Source organism: Lytechinus variegatus, chromosome 17, assembly GCF_018143015.1.
Source record: "Lytechinus variegatus isolate NC3 chromosome 17, Lvar_3.0, whole genome shotgun sequence".
NCBI lineage: Eukaryota > Metazoa > Echinodermata > Echinoidea > Temnopleuroida > Toxopneustidae > Lytechinus > Lytechinus variegatus.
Window position 1 is genome coordinate 27,343,440 of NC_054756.1, and position 17,732 is coordinate 27,361,171.

Consider the following 17,732-nt stretch of genomic DNA (forward strand, 5'->3'; position numbering starts at 1 on the left):
CTGTTCCTTCATATCGTCAAAGCGACATGCTGGGTTAAAAATAATCCAACTGAGCGACTTGACGCGAGGCGGGTTTAGTTTGTTGAAACTATGCAGGCTATGCAAGTTGGGGGTCTTTCCGCGAGTGACTGTTTTCATTTGGACACAGATACAACACGAAGAAAGAGCATCGATCTTGGAGTCAAATGGCCATGCCATCCTTGTCTCTCGGTAGAGCTTGGCTCGCGCTAAATGGAGGTTAGCAATGTACATCCTCGGGATGGATGCAGCTGGGGCGAATCCAGGAAGAATTCTGTGGTTCGAGGGGGGGGGGGGGGCATCATTCGGAAAGAAACACGTCCCAAAGTGCCCTTTCAATTATAATTTTAAAAAAAATGGAAACACTGTTTGAAATAGGTGTAATATAGTTGATTGCCGGTTGTGTTATTAGAAAATCAGTGATTACCCGATTTCGGAGATCATGGAGATAGTTGACAGGGGCCAGCTTCCTGCAGGCTTTTGAATCTCCCTCTCCCCCGCGCTAAAACGCATGCATTACATATGTCACCCCACATATTCCAACCATCTGACCCCCCCCCCCGCCCCCCTTCTTTAACATGAACAGGTGCTTATCGATAAAATTGAGTAAAGAATGCTCGGCAAGCATCTTTGGCCCTCCTCTCTCTCTTCTAACATGAACCTAGATACGCCTTAAAGTGTCAGGTTTTCAGGAGCGGGGGTATAGCATTGCAATAGATGTCAGGAGGGATGTTTCCAACTAACGAAGGGGGAGACAAGAGGGAAAAGTCTTTGGCCTAGTTTCAAGGAAGTCTTGGGAACAATCTGGATCAAGAAAGGGAGGGGCAGAGCAAATTAATGCTGTCTGACAGAATTCTGATGGCTTTTTCAAAATATTTTTTTCCCACATTTTTGTTGACGTGAAATTGCTCCCGAAAGGGAAGTGACCTTTGACCGACATATATTTTAGTTCACTGTCGGTTTTTGATATATTTATTTTTTAGTGAAACAAATCAAACCAAGTTATTATTGTTAGTTGTGAAATACTCTATTCCAAACTTGTCGTGCCAATGCCCAAAAGCTATATAGACCTACTTTCCAAACCGTATTCTTCTGAAAGCAATCGTTTGACCAGCAGTATATGAAGAGCTCACTTGCAAAAGGGGTTAGGTCCATTTTTCATCAAATTTGACTTTAAATTTATGTCTTAATGTAAAGACTTTTAGTAGCTCTATAAGATGATACCAAAGAAAAGTTTAAATTCCTATTAAAAAGTGAACTAATAATTTCAAAGAAAAATCACTTTTTTTCAAAAGGGGTTATAGGTCCACAATGATGATGTTTTAAAAATATATAGAAAAAAATTGAAGACAGGTAGATTTCTTTTATACCCAATTTTATGTTCACATGATAGGGTAATACATCATGACAGTTTAGTTTCTCATAAGAATATAAGTAAGAATAAAAAACATGGCTTTTCTCGGAATGGTCCAAAGTGGACCTAATCCCTTTTGCAACTAAACTCTTCGTATATTAGATGTAATGTTATCAAGATTATAAATAGCACCAATACAGTCATGTGTATAATTATTTTTGTTCGTTTGTTTTTGTTTATAAGACACAATGTATCAATTATAATTACTGGGGCGCCCTTGAACATGCCATCCGAAAGACATGGCAAAGGGCTGGAATCGCTGACGTCTTAAAGTTTGTATAAATTACTCAGATATTATAATGGTATATTTATGATTTTATGATATTTCTTTCAAAGAGTCTAAAAAGATGCACTTCGAAACATTCAATTCAGCAAGAAGCAAGAAAAGGATATAGGCCTATGGTATGAAAGTCAACGTTCATACGAAATTAAATCCTTCGAACATGTCGAAGGGGCTACATTTGAGCGGACGATAATAGGACGCCAACGATCGGGAAAAGTATATACTTCAGTGATAGATACTAGAGGCCTTATGATATAGTTATATATATATATATGTTTTCGTTTTTACTGAACAATGTTACAAAAATTAGATACAAATAACAACCCCTCGCCACTTTATTTCAGTAAAAATGGGGGAAAAAAATCATCGACCAAAGATCGGGAAAAATATATACTTCAGTGATAGATACTAGAGGCCTTATGATATATTTTCGTTTTTACCGAACAATATTAAAAACAATTATGTACAATAACAACCCCCTCGCCACCCCCATAAAGATTCCCCTCTCATCTCCGTTTTGCCACTGTATCTACCCCTAAACATTTCTCTTCCCAGGGGTGGTCCGACTCTCGTGTAAGTATGTCATGCTGTTTAAATAATGTGCTAGACTGCCATGTTGTTACGCTGTCAATGTGCCATGTCCATATTTAAATTCTTTATTCCCGAGTAGAAACGTTATGAGTATATGATAGCTTTTCTATGTTGCGGTTGCGGGGCGGGGGGGGGGGATGGTCGGGTGCAGTGGCGGAAGGGGGGGGGGTTCTTGCCCCAATATTTTCAAAATCCTTTTTTTTTCATTATTCTAAATTATCAATTTTTACAAAAGAAATTCCACCAAAAGTGCCGGACAACGGATCCCTTCATTTCAATTTGAAAAACAACATACACTTAAGTAATATATTTTATTTTTCGTTCTTTTTTTGTATGCTTGTTTTAAGTTGATATTATTTGTTATTAGCATTTGTCCACGGCCTTGCTGAAAAGCAGCTTCTAGCTGAAAGCAGGCTTTTTAACCGTGATTAAATAAATAAAACACAAAAATACAAAATACTTGAATTACAAGCTCGGTCGGTTCGCTAACTCGATGATATAATATTCTTGAATATATTCACAGCCATGTTTCTAGCCTCGTTGCGTAAGATGTACATAGCTCATGCACTAACACCAGACTCGTAATAGAAAAAAAATATATAGATGTATATACTTCCGCCTAGATCATGAAGATTCAAGGCTAATAATGACATGTTTAAACAAAAATAATTTTGAAAATGTAGTTGAGATTGTGAGCGTGGAATTCATATAATTATCTATTCATTTATACTATACATTTGCACACATGTTACTGCATTTAAAACAAAACTCAAAAGTTCATATGCCAATTAGTCACATTGTTCATTTCCACACCCTTTTCCTGACCCCCCCCCCCCTCTAGGTTTACCCTTTTTATTTCTGATGTATTGTTCGTATTAATTATTGTTATTTTTTCACTTTTATGTACGTTTATATGTTATGTATTGGGTGTCCCGTGCACTCATCAAGCTTTTGCTTTTAGGGGCACCCTATTGTACATTCATGTGTGATTTTGTATATATTTTGGTTTGTATATTGATTTTTAAATGATTGAATAAAATTGAATTGAATTGAACTTACTCATTCATTAATTTCATACAATTCAATGATTTTAATTTTAATTTTCTCTTCCAGACATGATGTTTTACTGATGAGATGAGACGATAGCCAGTTGAAGATCAGACCGGATTTTATGATCAAGTATATGTTGACATGATTTACCAGCAGTACAAGCTGAGAGAGTAAATTGGTGAATTGGGGAGACCAAGAAACGAAAAAAATGAATGGAGGAAAAATACTGAAATAAAGGACAAAAACGAAAACACAAAACCATTAATAATTAATGGTGCGATTCAATTAACCATGCATAATTACATGTATATATATTTACATGTACATATTACATGTACATATATATTTTCTTGTTTTTAACAAAATGTTGGCAATTGCCAGTGACGTTCTGTAATAAATTCAATTCAATCAAATTCATGCATTGTGCTCAAATGACAAAGGCACATATATTCCCTATACAAGTGAAACGCAAGTTCTGTTACATTCAACGTGAAAATTTTGTGAAAGAGAATTCTAACCTCAAACACGATGGAAATAAATTATCATTTAATAGCTATAAATATAAGAAAATATGAACTAAAGTGAATTCTTCAATAGCTAGAACAGAAAGTGAATAGGCCTACAAATTGTGTAAAATTTCAATCTCGGTACGCCCGAATAAGGATTACACCCCCCCTTAATTCGAAAAGACGTCAGACGAAATGAATAAAATCTATATCTCGGTTAATCTGGTTCATGGTTCAATTGAAACAAAGTTGCGTTGTTTCTGAAATTGTTTTGCTTCAATCTGCTTGACCCCCTTAAAGATGAAAACGTTTCACCCAGCTGCGCAGCACTCCTTAATCGATAAATGAACTCAAACTCATCGGGGATCACCAGGCGGGACAACGGGTACCCCTTCGGAGGCTTTACGATGACAATGGTCCTCATACAAAATACAAGATGTAATACGGTGCTAAGAAAGTGGGGGTCATATATTATGTATCTGGTTGTTCTTTATTTCGCCCCAGGAATAGAATCGTCAAGATTGCCTGAGGGGAGTTAATCTAATCTTTACTTAAACGGTTTTAGCCCGTCCGTAGCTTTGATATAATAGTGCGAATTATATACTCGAGTATAATATTTTGTTCCAATATTGCAGAAGTTTAGGCCTACTGGTAGTCTAATCTTTTTGTGGAGATTTATACCAAATCGTAAACTACGCTTTGAAGATTCTAAAATAATTCTTTTGTTATCATCTTCCTTCGTCCCAGCTATCTTTTCGACAAAAGAGCCTTGTACTGTATATGCATTGCAATTAATATTAAATTAAAATAAAATGGGCATAATATATGGAATAAAATAACAGGTGAATGATTTGCAATTCACGAAAATTATTCGGGCAAGGAAAAATATTTTTGATTAAGATAAAAATATGATTGTTATCAAATCGATTTTTGGTAATCTGTTTTACTAAGTCTTGTTTTAATTTCTGTTATGACAATCATTCTCCGAGATTCTAATTTGAAGCGTTAAATAATGAGAATGTATCTCAGTCCGGGTTGGGATTCGTGTATAGTTACAAAAAGTGACAAGGGGGGGGGGGGGTGGTGGGAGGTAGTGGTTTACTTTTAAGACATCCAATGCTATATACACAACATATAAATGAATAATATTGCAATAACCTCTAATATAAAATCCAAAACTTGACGCTTTTTTTTTCAATTTCAATTTATTATTTTTCATTTTCAACAAAATAACTTTTGGCCAAGCAAAAGTTTATTTGAAGTTAACATTGGCAAAAACATTTCTTTTCGGATCTATTTTGTTTTCAATTCCTGTATAAAGCCAATACATGTAAGATATTTCGTTCCTACTGATCTTCCAATTTATGTTTCCAATTTTACAAACGTTGCATTTTACACGTGATCCCTCCCGTAACCTCTGGCGGTTTGGTTCAGTTTTATTAACATTATTTTTGTTGTTGATTTATTTGTTATTTGTATAATTTCTTTCTAAATTCACCTTTCATAGACCGTGTCTAATTTCGTTTTTGGCTGCTTACCAAAACATGGCTCACAAAGCATAATTATCATGATTTAATCCTCTTTAATAAAAGGTTACCCCTGTATGACACCCAAACATGGTCCCCAACATAATAAACCTTAGACTCAAGTAGCGATACAGAGACTACTTTAGAACATCCTTTCAAGTGTTCAAACAATAATGAATCGGGGACAAAACAGCAAAATGGCTAAAGGGGCTTTTGGAGGGTGAACAATTGCCCCTGTCCCTCAGTGCCTATTGTTAGGCGAGGATAATCAAATAAGGGGTCCCGTTTCTCCTCGCTTGAACGCGCCATACAGACTTCTAAACGAGGCTGAAGTTTACCACAAAGTTCTGTCAATGAATAACCCAGTTTTACCATATTTTATCATTATCGAAGTGTCCTTTTGCTTGTAAATCGATGAGCAGTGTAACTGATAACTAAGTCCACAAATTCGAAACCCCAAATTGATAAGGCGAGGTGGGCGTAGCACGGTATAGCGGGGGTTAGAATCAGACGACACTGCATAGCAACCGCCTAGCAACGGGGAAGCGAAGGGTCACAGATCGGTGACTCAAAAATTCCCCCGCACACCAATCGATACATGCGGGACTGAGTGCTCGTCGTCAGCACCGCCGTGCACGAAACTTTGCCGAAGTGAACGGCAGTGAGAAGGTCTATACTCTCCCTAACCTGCGGGACGAGCTGCCTTCTTTGCCAAGGGTATTTTGCCTCTTAACTACTTACTTTTGCGGATTTATTGCCAAAATAATGGATCTTAGAGAGGAATAAGATGATCTGAGCACGGTCTATTTTACGAGTCACGATATCCTGGATATAAAAGTTGGAGCGAACTTTGTAACCATTAACTGTCGGCAATAACAGTGGTAAGTTGTGTGTTCGATATTCTCATCGTAGTACTGAACGTTTTTTGGGGGACATTTTCGTACTGAATTTGAAATGAATTACATTCATGTTTCTACGTGGGATTTTACTTGTATAAGGTAATTATTGTACATGTAACTTAGGATTGGCAGTGGCACAGTAATATTATGGTTATATATATATATAGGGAGGAGGGGTGGGTGTTGAGCGGTGCCAACTGCCAAGCCAATTCGAACAAAATGAACATCCATTTTTTGTGTTTACAGATCAAAGCCAAGAAAATGAACTGGGAGCACCAAAAAGTACAAATAGGCCTATTCAACGTGTTCAATCTTTATGATATTGTGAAAATTTCTTACAGATGTAACGAGTAGGCCTATACAACTTACATTTCAGCATAGTGATGTATTGAGTTTACTGTTCCAATGTAAACCGAGGTTTATATGGTCATACTCTTTCTCAATGAAAATATGACGATTTCTTCTCAGTCTCGTTCTTCTGTAGACGTAATGTAACTACAGTAGGAACTCGGCAAAGCATTTTTCGACTGCATGCCTCCACATTTTACGTTTCGGCAAATCAGTCAAAGTGGCTGACCATTATAGACGACAGAAACTACTCTCCGGCCTTTTGGGGTTAAACTTTAAGAGGAGGAAATGGCAGAGCTGGGATTTGAACTCACAACCTTTTAATCGTGAGCCCAATGCTCTAACCACTAGACCACGCGACCCTCTATACAGTCACAAGAATGAAACCGTCTCCAAACAAACCGATTGTATATCATAGGAAATAATGTAAATTGCAACTTGTAATAGTTTTTGCTTGAAGTGGGTTTTGCCATATTGCCTCAGGCCACCACTAGTTCAATCTTCAACACTAAAAATGTGTCGTCAAAGTATATGATGTAGGGGATATATATCCATGACACTTTGAAACATGAAAATAGCGTGATACAAAATCCTTATAGATTGCAATTAAACATAGTTTAACTGATGTGAAACTAGAAATGCGATGAAAAGTTGCAACGTTGTTTACTGCGTTGGTGGGTGCAAAACGCAAGTCAAAAAATTAATTGCAAGTCCCAAATGCGCGCTGTTGATTGGTTGAAAATCAAGTTGCGCCTGATTTTTAGAGTTGCGATTGATTGCAACTCTTTCTGCAACGGGCCCCAGGGCATGGTTTCAGGAACTGTAGTAGAAAATGGAATTTCTTTTCTTACGGCCTTTTTAAAGGGCACTATAAAAACAAAGGAAACTATAATATTCTTACTGGAGATACAATAAAAGATCTCGATACTCTTACTTTACGCAGGGAGTAGTAGTACTATACATGCTATAGAAACATTATTTTCCTGATACTCTTTTCTATACATGTCAAATTTCATAAATGCATTTTCCCCGCTATGATCTTATTTAGGGCTATACATGATTACTAATTGATGTTAAAAGTATCATTATAGATTAAAATAGATGTCCCATCATGCTCATTAAAAGTGACAACTATTTTGTATAAATTTCTTTGTATTTATATTTCTGTATATATAAAGAGAAATGGCACGTTTCAATTAGGCACATCACCACTGAAAATTGAATGGCAGATATGCAACCATAATTATAATAGCAATTACAATATATGATAACACTCCACCATTGCGAAATTTGCGTGTGTCATCCATAGCTCATCCCGCCTATATTCAATAGCACTGGGGAATTAATTTTCCCGTTGATCGTGATGTACAATCGAGCTCTACGCGTTTGTAAGGTGTCGCGATACTCATGCAACTGTCATGCTATGCAGTCACACTATACGGAATATGACTCCGAATTCACCGATGGCATTCCATTGGACGTAACGTAATAGCTTTGATCGGTGTGGAGTTGTTTCCCTTGGTGTGACTGAACCGCATAGAGACGCCTGATTAGAAATGAAATGAATTGGGTTTGGGGGATCTCTTTGTCAAAAAAGGATGCGCGGTGTAATAAACAGTACTGGCGTGCGTGCAGAGCTGTATAATAGCAGTAGAATATTTTATTGATATCAAAATTGACGCATCAGTTGGCAGGTATAATCTTATTCATCGCGGGGAGGTGTAATATCATCATATATTGGCTCGTGTATGATTATGGTAATTGGCATTGGTTTTCGATTGATGGATATGAAATCAATATATCAATAATAATGCTATATTGGCTTTTATTTGGCTGCATATGTGATAAAATATGATTTTTTAAATTCATGTTATTGGGTTATATTCTAGTATATTGAATGTTGATGTAGTAAACATTAGATGCTTCGGAATTTTGCGAAAACTTGATTGCATGTATTTGAACTGTATAGTTAAAGACTCGAACTCTAATCTGATTATATGCAAGTTTGCCATTTTCTTTTATCATGGTCAGTGTATAGGAAAAGGCGGGGAAAGTTGTGACACTTTTTGCATTTTGCATGTTCGAATTGATATGACTAATAATATTGTAGAAATAAATACCTTGCCTTTAAAATTGATTCTTGGGAAATATTTTTCACCTTTATATAACTTTCTACCCCACACTGCAAATCAAGGTGACCTTTGAAAAAACAATGTCAAATGGCTCAACTTGCCCCATCTGTGGGGTAAGTTGTGTCACCGTCTGGGATAAGTTGAGCCACAAAAACTATGTAAAAACTGTATGCGGGAATAACCAGGATGTCAATTTTTCATTTTTGTCTTTTCACTTGCTAATTCTCTATAGATACTAACATCTTCTAAAAGTAAAAGAACTGTCATGTAAATTTTCTTCTTTCTGCCTGCATATAAATGGCTTTTGACGTCTTTTTAATTTGTTGTTATACATCACCATAAGAATTACCATGGCTCAACTTGCCCCATGTTGATTTGGCTTAAATTACCCCAGTCCGAACTTATTGCGATATTTTCACATGAACACATTTCTTATGCATTCATCATGTAAAAGATTATGACAAGAATGAGAATCCATACCTGGACTAACAATATTGTTCTTATTTCTATAATATATTTAAAGACGTGTGTGGGTAAAAAGCACTTATCTATTTTACACCCTTTTTCACTTTTTTGGCTGAAATTTGCATTTTTCCCTCTAAAAAGTACTTTTTGTTTCAAAGTTGAAAACAAAGTGGTTGGGTTAAACTTAAGGGTTATGCAATGGGTCATCAATACATGACACCGCCACAATGTCTGACTCATTCATTATTAGCCTGGGGGTGGTGGCTCAACTTGCCCCTATGCTCAACTTATACCCCGCCTTCCCCTAGTATATAATTCATCTTCATCATCGGCATTATCATCATCACCATTATCATCACCGTCACATTTATCATCATCGTCATCACCATCATTAACCATCATCATCACAATCATCACCATCACAATCACCACCGTCACCGTCATATTTATCATCATCGCCATCATCGTCATCATCATCACCATCATCACCATCATCCTCATCGTCATCATCACAATCACCACTATCAGCGTCATATTTATCATCATCGCCATCATCGTCATCATCCTCGCCATCATCGTCATCATCATCATCATCATCATCATCATCATCACCATCATCATCATCGTCATCAACATCTTCATTACGATCACTATCATCATTACCATCAACATCATTTTCTTCGCCATCGTCATCATCATCCTCATCATCTTCATCACCATCATCATCACTATCAACGCAATTTTCATCATCATCACCATCATCTTCATCACCACCGCCACTGCCATCATAAATCGCCATCGTAATTTCGATTAAACATAAACCCTCAAAACAATATTGAAGAAATGACTTTTAAAAATAGATTTAATTTGAAAGTTATTTCTGCACTCTCACCCTTCATCGAAATTCTGATCAATATCATGAAAATCCAAGTATTAACATGACTTCTATTTTGTTTGTTGGCAGGCCTTGGGAACCAACACAATCCTCTAGAGAATATTCAAGAAACAGGAAGATTCTTCAAGACAAAAGGGGACTTTCCTCTACTCTCTACCTCTTTCTCCGTAAGTAGGACGTATAGGTTACAGGGGTTAATTTCCTGGGCCCACGGAACGATTTTTTTATTTTTATTATTTTTTTTTACTGGGGCTGATATAAATTTGGAAAGCAAAAAAAGAACAGAAGTTATATGTATGTGTTTTCTTAGACAACATATACATTTTACTTCTGTTCTTTTTTTGCTGAATCTTGCAATATTTAACTTTTTTTGAAAACATACCAAATATATCCATATATGTGTGTGTGTGTGGGGGGGTGTGTTTGTGTGTGTGTAAAGTTAACATGTGTGTAGAGGTGCCGTGGCCGAGTGGTCTAAGGCGCCTGGCTATACATGGAAAGTCCGGGGTTCGAGCCCCGGCTGCGGCACTCATGTCCGTGAGCAAAGCATTTAATCTACAAAGCTCTTTTATCTTGCTTTCAAATAAATGGAAATGCTAAATGCATTATTGGTAACTAGGTGTGCACTTGTTTTTTAAAAAAGTGTATGTATTGTATATATATATATATATATATATTATATATATATATATATATATATATATATATATAAATATATGTATGCATACATATCCACACACACACACACACATATATATATATATATAGAGAGAGAGAGAGAGAGGGAGAGAGTGAGAGAGAGTTAGTTTTGACCTAGTGATGATTTATGACGCCTTAATCTTTGAAATAACCTGGCATGCATGCTCTCTTCGTGGAACTGTCGTAAGATTGTATTTTTCTTTAAAAATTGTTAAAATATGTTAATTTATCTCCAGCTGGGCTCATCAATTAAGAAAATTATGCCCCCAAAATAAAACGATGTTTATGAGTAGGACGTATAATGTAATTGCCAATATTAAAAAGAGGAAATATTATGTTAATTACTTTTCGTTTCTTTGTATGACGTATTCAGGCCGTTTGCCAACATTTTTTTTTCTTCTACATTTTGTAAGACTTCATTTCTGTCAGTCTGTTGTGCTTATACTCGTACGTAGCTCATAACTATGCCATTGCAATCAAGGTTGTATACTGTGCTTGTGTGGAAGGGGAGGGGCAAGAATATGGCAAATTCTCCAAAAACATAAACGCGTGAGTGTGCGAAGCGACCAAGCTCGAAAAAACAAACAGATTTTATGCATAACTAACGTGCGTCGTTATAAGTTTGCAATATTCCTTTCCTTCAAAATTTCGAAACAGCTTTTGCACACACTGCATACGCCCATACTTACAATAATGTATGATTTATTGATCTGTGCGCCAGTAAACATAAATTATGATTATCATTATATTATTCTCTATTTCATTTGACAGGTTCAAGCCCTCGACCGACCCCCTGAGATTATTCAACTAAACGGGGAATCCCACAGCACAAACCCACCTGCGAGGGTTCATGTTACAACCGGAGTGGCCCAATAAGCTCCGTGTCTTTGGATCCGTCTTCTAATTCTGTTTTTATAAAGAATCGCTGTTTTTCATCGAGGTATAGTTGGTGAAAAGTTTCCAGAGTTGTTGCGACCGGTGAGGAATATTATTTTGAGAAAGACTCTGGCATGGGTTACCAACTGGTTCAGTAATTCTTCAAGAAACGGAAAATAAAAGGCGCCTGGACAAGCAGTTGGTGAGCGAAGAAAGAGACTCTGAATGACTGAATGGATGATTGCTGGAAAGCACTTAAGATCTGGTTGGACAACGTCGTTAATACTTCGCGCAAACTTTAATCCTTTCGAAACGATGTTCTATAAGAACTGAAGTGAATGAAGCTCTCTTGGAAAATACTTCAGACAAGGTTGTAAAAGAACAGTTTGGGTTTGGATTTTCTGAGCTGCGATATAAAGCCGTCTCCACATTTTTTTTGCGTATATCTACGACTCTTCCTGTAATTGGGACGCCAATGGACAGATTGTGAGGGCTTTTCAGTTGCCGGATTCATCCATTTTTTCCCCGCGAAATGTTGGAAAATTCGGGTATGGAAGATTATTTTTGATCGTCGAAGTCATAATTCCAGATAATTGTTCATGTGCGATTGAGTACTTGAGATACGTCGGTGATTGATTGAAAGGAATGGATACGTCATCTTTTGAATGCAACCAATCATTAATGCTCAAGGTCGAGGATTGTGATTCGGAATGAGTTTTAAACCGCCGGATCAATATTTGTAAACACCCAAGCCAGAAAATCATTGTCAAATTGGCGCCCTAACTTGACTATATCGTCCGCGGTTTAGGTTTTTTTGAAATACGAATCGCGCGATTCGTGTGAGACTGAAGTTTAATCGTCCTCAATTTGAAGGTTCAATTTAACGTCTTAAACCACCGTTCACCCTTGTTTTTTTCATGGAAAGTGTTAAGTGTTCTCACATTTGGAAAAGTGACAGCAAACTTTGACCATGGATTAGCAGAACAGCTCCAGAACAAATAGCGGTTGGATTTTTCAATTTGCATATTTTATTTTGATGGAGGCTTTCCTTGTCCATTGTTGGGCCTTTTCATCTAATCAAAATTCTTCTGTTGTCGCGGTCGGTGCCTTATGCAGAAGACAAATAGAGTTGTTAAATAGTAATTGAATCGCGGCCACTTGTGACAGATCGTCGTAACTATTTGATTAGGAGGCTTTGTTTGATAAGACAACGAAACCTTGAAGGAAACACTGGTTTCTCGATCGAAAGAAAAGATAATGAGCTTTTAGCCGAAATGTTGTCAAACATCTCAACGCACTCGAAAACAAACTCCGTATCTGCTCTGATTTACAAGGTGTGGACAGAATGAGGACTTTCTTGATATGCATTCGATTTGATTGATATAAGGGCTTCAGTATGACGACCAAAACAAACCAACGACCACGTAGCGTGAGTGCTCGGATCGGCAAGGGTCTTCGAGCTAGTTGGAACACGACGATGCCGCTACGAACAGCACACGTTCATCCTACGGAATCGCGAGGATACATCGTTGATTCGAACTTCATGATCCCACGAGTACGCGATCTCGAATCTGAATTCCAACGCGAACTGGGGAAATGTCTATTCGAGAGGACGGTGCAATTCGCAGAGGAAGGTGCTATGTCGGGCAGTATTCCCACTCAACCCGACTTGAATAATAACAATACTAATAACAATGCTAATATTAAATCAAGGACTTCAAATCGCTCGGTTTCTGTCGACGATTTAAGTTCGTTCACCGCCGGCGGTACTGCGAACCGGGAATCGATGCGATTTTTCGACAGTAGACGATACCTGAATGTGAAACCGACGCGATGTACGTCGGCACTTGTGCAACAAAATGAACGTTTTGATACCTATTTTGTCCGGGGAAGTCTGAATAAGTATGCAGTAGCCCATGCGATGGGCCCCCTTTCGTCACCTCATCCGCCAATTGAGAAAGACGTCCACCGGATGCAGGTCGCGAATAAAGACAATCTTCGACCTTTCTCGGTCAGAGAGGCATTCACGGACAAAGAGAAGGAGGAGGCGCCCGACGAGTATTGGAAGCAGAGAGCGATTGAGGAGAAGGAGCGGTTGGAAGCGGAGGAGAAGGCGAGGATCGAAGCGGAGGAGCGGGCGAGGATCGAAGCCATTGAGAGGGAGAAGCGGGAGCGAGAGGAGGAGAAGGCAAGGCTGGTAGCCGAGGAGAAAGCGAGAAAGGAGGCAGAGGAACTCTTGGCTTTCGCGCGCGCGGAGTCGGAAGCAATCAAGGCACAACTCACCGAAGTCGAAAAGGCGCGCGACGAAGCCCTGACCAAACTCGAAACGCTGTCGACAATGTCGGCATCGGGAAAGGGCAAATCGAAGGGGAAAGGGAAGGGGAAAGGAAAGAAAGGGAAAGGAGGTGGATCCGACGCCATGTCGGATGTAAGTGGATCTTCAAAGAAAAAGGGTAAGAAGACGATTCTGAAAAATAGCGAGACAGACGACAACTCGAGTACGACGGGCGGGAAGAAAGTTAGCTTTAAAGAGAAACTCACGAGCACGAAGACGATAAGTCCAAGAGAGCGAACAAAATCGCCCAAACGGAGCTCGTCGGGTGGAGGGAAGAAGAAGAACTTTCCGGGTAGCTCGCGGAGCAAGAGCGGCAACGCCAAGGTTAAAGGCAAGAAGAAAAAGAAGAAGAAGTCCCCCGAGCCCCCAGCCGAGCCTCCTCCGGAGCCAGAGCCGGTGAAGGAGGAAGAGCCCCCACCAATCGAGGACATTACCGAGAAACTTCCAAAGAAACCCAAACCGATCATCTTGGACGAGCCTCCCATGTTTTGCTTGGCTACCGATTACAAAACAAGACAGCAAATGGTGGAGGAGTGGCTCTATGTTCGCAGCTGCAGTGCTTGTCCGACTTCAATGCCATTGGCGTGAACAATGAGGATTATTTTGACATGATTAAAGGGATGGTCCAGGCTGGAGATATTTATATCTCAATAAATAGAGTATAATTCACAAAGCAAAATTCTTTTGAACCTAATGAATATTCATGACGATGGGCATATTACTGTTTTCACAAAATATTGATAAATTCTAAAATTCGATAACTTTGTCATTTGTTATCCGAGTTTGATGAAATTTTCAGCATTTTGCTCTGTGAATTTTACTCTATTTATTTAAATATAAATATTTTCAACTGGACCATCCCTTTAGGCGATATACAGTTTACTTGTGACAACGTTATTTTCACAAGAGTATGGCTACAGATTAAGAAGAGGGCTTAAAGATAGGGGCGTCGTGGTCTAGTGGTTACGACTCTCGTCTTTCATTCTTAGGGACGTGGGTACAATTCCCAGCCATGGAGCGCTGCTTCTTCAGCAAGAAAATCACCCTCATTGTGCTATACAATCACACCTGGAGGCCGTTTCATAAAGCTGGTCGTAAGTAAAGAGCGACTTTAAGAACGACTGGTGATCCTTTCTTATGCGCAAAGCCCTCGCCGATGAACGTTTTGGTGTATACCATTTACCATTATAAAGGATCACCAGCAGTGGCGTACCTAGGATTTTCCAGGGGGGGGGCAAATTCGTCCGCCAAAAAAAAATCAAAACCAAAAGGATTTCGTACCAGAAAAGATATGACAAGCAAAAAAAAAAAGAAAAAAAGGAAAGAAAGAAAAAGGTCTTCTAGTGGCTCGGTTGGGATCAGTTGTGACTCGTCAGGGGGGGGGGGGGGGTCAGGGATACGTCCCTTGCATGGGTTGTGACTCGTAGGTACGCTAATGGTCACCAGTATTTTTTTTAAGTCGCTCTTAACTTACGAACAGTTTTAATGAAACGGCCCCCAGGTGAGGTGAACGGGTACTCGGTAAGAGGACATTCCTCCCGGGCATTCCTCGAATGCACCAATTGGCACCACGGCTTCAACCATATGACATGAAATTAGTGTAAAGAGCAGTAGATTATTTTAATATGGTAACTGCGCTATACATGCATAAATGGTCCACAATAATTATTATAATTTCAAGATATTCTATAAACAGCGCATGGATTTAAAATGATCAAGCTCTGTTTATTCATGTACATAAGTGCTAATTTTCTGCAAGTTACCAATAAAACAAATAGTAACTTTTTACCAATCAAGTTACGAATGACATCGATCTATGCGATTGATAATATATGTAATAATTATTGGACAGGATGTTATGATAAGTGAAGGTTATGAATCATTCAAAATAACATTTATCTTGATTGTTGCATGGTAGTTGCTGCAAAAATACATGCACTTTTATAAAAGTGATTATACATGTACAGGTTCCAGATGATCAAATTTGTTATCATTGAAAATGTTGATGTCGTGAATTGTTTTTGAAAAATGTGATTTGTTTTGATCAGAGAGTTTGAAAAAAAAAATTGATACCGAAAAGTGTGTGCTTTTATAAGATAGTCAATTCTACTCATTTATATATTCGTGTGATAGATATGCATAAATCTGAAATCAATATTATGTACTACAATATTCGGAATTCTTATGGAAGCAAAACTTGTTGGTATTCCATTTCAGTGTATTTATAGAAAAAGTGTGAATCTAATTAAGTTTGGAGGAATATATCTAAACCAATATCATGCACTATAATGCTTTGTGGAGCGTTGTGGCCCAGTGGATAAGTTTCTGACTTAAAAACAGAGGGTCGTGGGTTCGAATCCCAGCCATGGCGTAATTTACTTCAGCAAGAAATTTATCCACATTGTGCGGCATCGACCCAGGTGAGGTGAATGGGTACCCGGCAGGATTAATGATAATAATAATAACAACGCGCCTCGGAATAGAATATTTCTAGATAGATGGCGCTATACAAATGCCTATTATTATTATTAATACTTTGAATTCATTATGAAATCATAAACTTGTTGTTATTCGATTATATGCGTACATTATGGAAAAATAATAGTCCGGGGCCAAGCGCTAAAATTTCATCCTTTCAAACAGTTTGACGCCAGGACGACGGCGGAAAAGGCACATCCTTCCTACTTCTGACGCTGTTCCTTTTTGGATCCTTTTTTGTTGGTTACATCAAAATATTTCGTTCCATATTCCTTTCATTAATTTTTTTTGAGCCTCATGAAATTGATACCTGGTGCATATGCCCCTCCCCCTTCGATACGGTAGGTATACATAGTAAAAACACTGTACTGTATAAACATTTTGTACAACGCTGTTTACAATAACGATGAGCCTTCAAGTGGTTGTATAAAGAGTTTAAACAAGTGTTTCAAATCTTAAATATATGATTGAAAAAAATGAACACGCATGGTTGTCTAAATTTAATAACAACGACTGTAATGTTCAATAAGTAAACAACGTTGTATGAAATTTTAACCATGTTTTTCTGTGTAATTCCGGACAAATGTACGCTATATCTGAGTCGGGCTCCCAAGGCAGGAACTTTGTCAAAAATCAACAGTGAATATTTCAGAGATTTAATCAAATATCCTGATCCTGGAATTATTTAAAAACGTGAGACGATTGTTCTCTCTATTTTAAAAACATGTATGTATGTCTTTAATGATTGTTGCAAGGAAATATCTTTAATATCGGGAGCGATCAAAATTATAAATGAATAAATAAATGAAAAAAAATAGATAAATACAAGCATACATTTACTTGATAGATTTTTTTATGTTTTCTCCCTTTCAAACTTTGTTCATGTGAACTGGACTATGCATGAACAATCGCCATTATACAAAAGGAGAAAAAGATATATATATATATATGTATATTTTTTAATTTCTGCGTGATTTTGCACAGCGAAATTGGTCGATCATAGACTGCAGCCAATTTATAACATTCCTATTCATGTGTTTTTATCATTTTTTTTGCCGTTGAATCTTAGATTGGTTGGTAAACATGGGTAGTTCAAAACTTTTTGTTGATGTTCGTCTGACACAGTGCCACCAAGGAAACCGAATTCAAACCGACCGATGTATGCCATTGGTAGTAACGTGATACCTTTGATCGGTCTGGGGTCAGTTTCGTAAGGT

At 37.9% G+C, this 17,732-nt stretch overlaps 1 protein-coding gene across 2 annotated transcripts; it reads left to right on the forward strand.

The window, feature by feature from the left end:
• The first annotated feature begins 5,699 nt into the window (after nt 1-5,699).
• On the forward strand, nt 5,700-15,276 carry LOC121430738 (eukaryotic translation initiation factor 4 gamma-like). 2 transcript variants are annotated; one of them, XM_041628108.1, is made up of 4 exons: nt 5,700-6,269; nt 10,197-10,294; nt 11,598-14,645; nt 14,894-15,276. In XM_041628108.1, the coding sequence occupies exon 3, from the start codon at nt 13,099-13,101 to the stop codon at nt 14,623-14,625; it is 1,527 nt and encodes a 508-aa protein (XP_041484042.1). In that variant the 5' UTR covers nt 5,700-6,269; nt 10,197-10,294; nt 11,598-13,098; the 3' UTR covers nt 14,626-14,645; nt 14,894-15,276. The 2 variants fall into 2 exon arrangements, with proteins under 2 accessions (XP_041484042.1, XP_041484041.1); XM_041628107.1 differs by lacking the exon at nt 14,894-15,276 and having other exon boundaries at nt 5,701-6,269; nt 11,598-14,722.
• The last annotated feature ends 2,456 nt before the right edge of the window (nt 15,277-17,732 follow it).

What these genes read in the sequence shown, in the direction of transcription:
- LOC121430738 (XM_041628108.1), top strand. Translation starts at nt 13,099, where the DNA reads ATGACGACCAAAACAAACCAACGACCACGTAGCGTGAGTGCTCGGATC.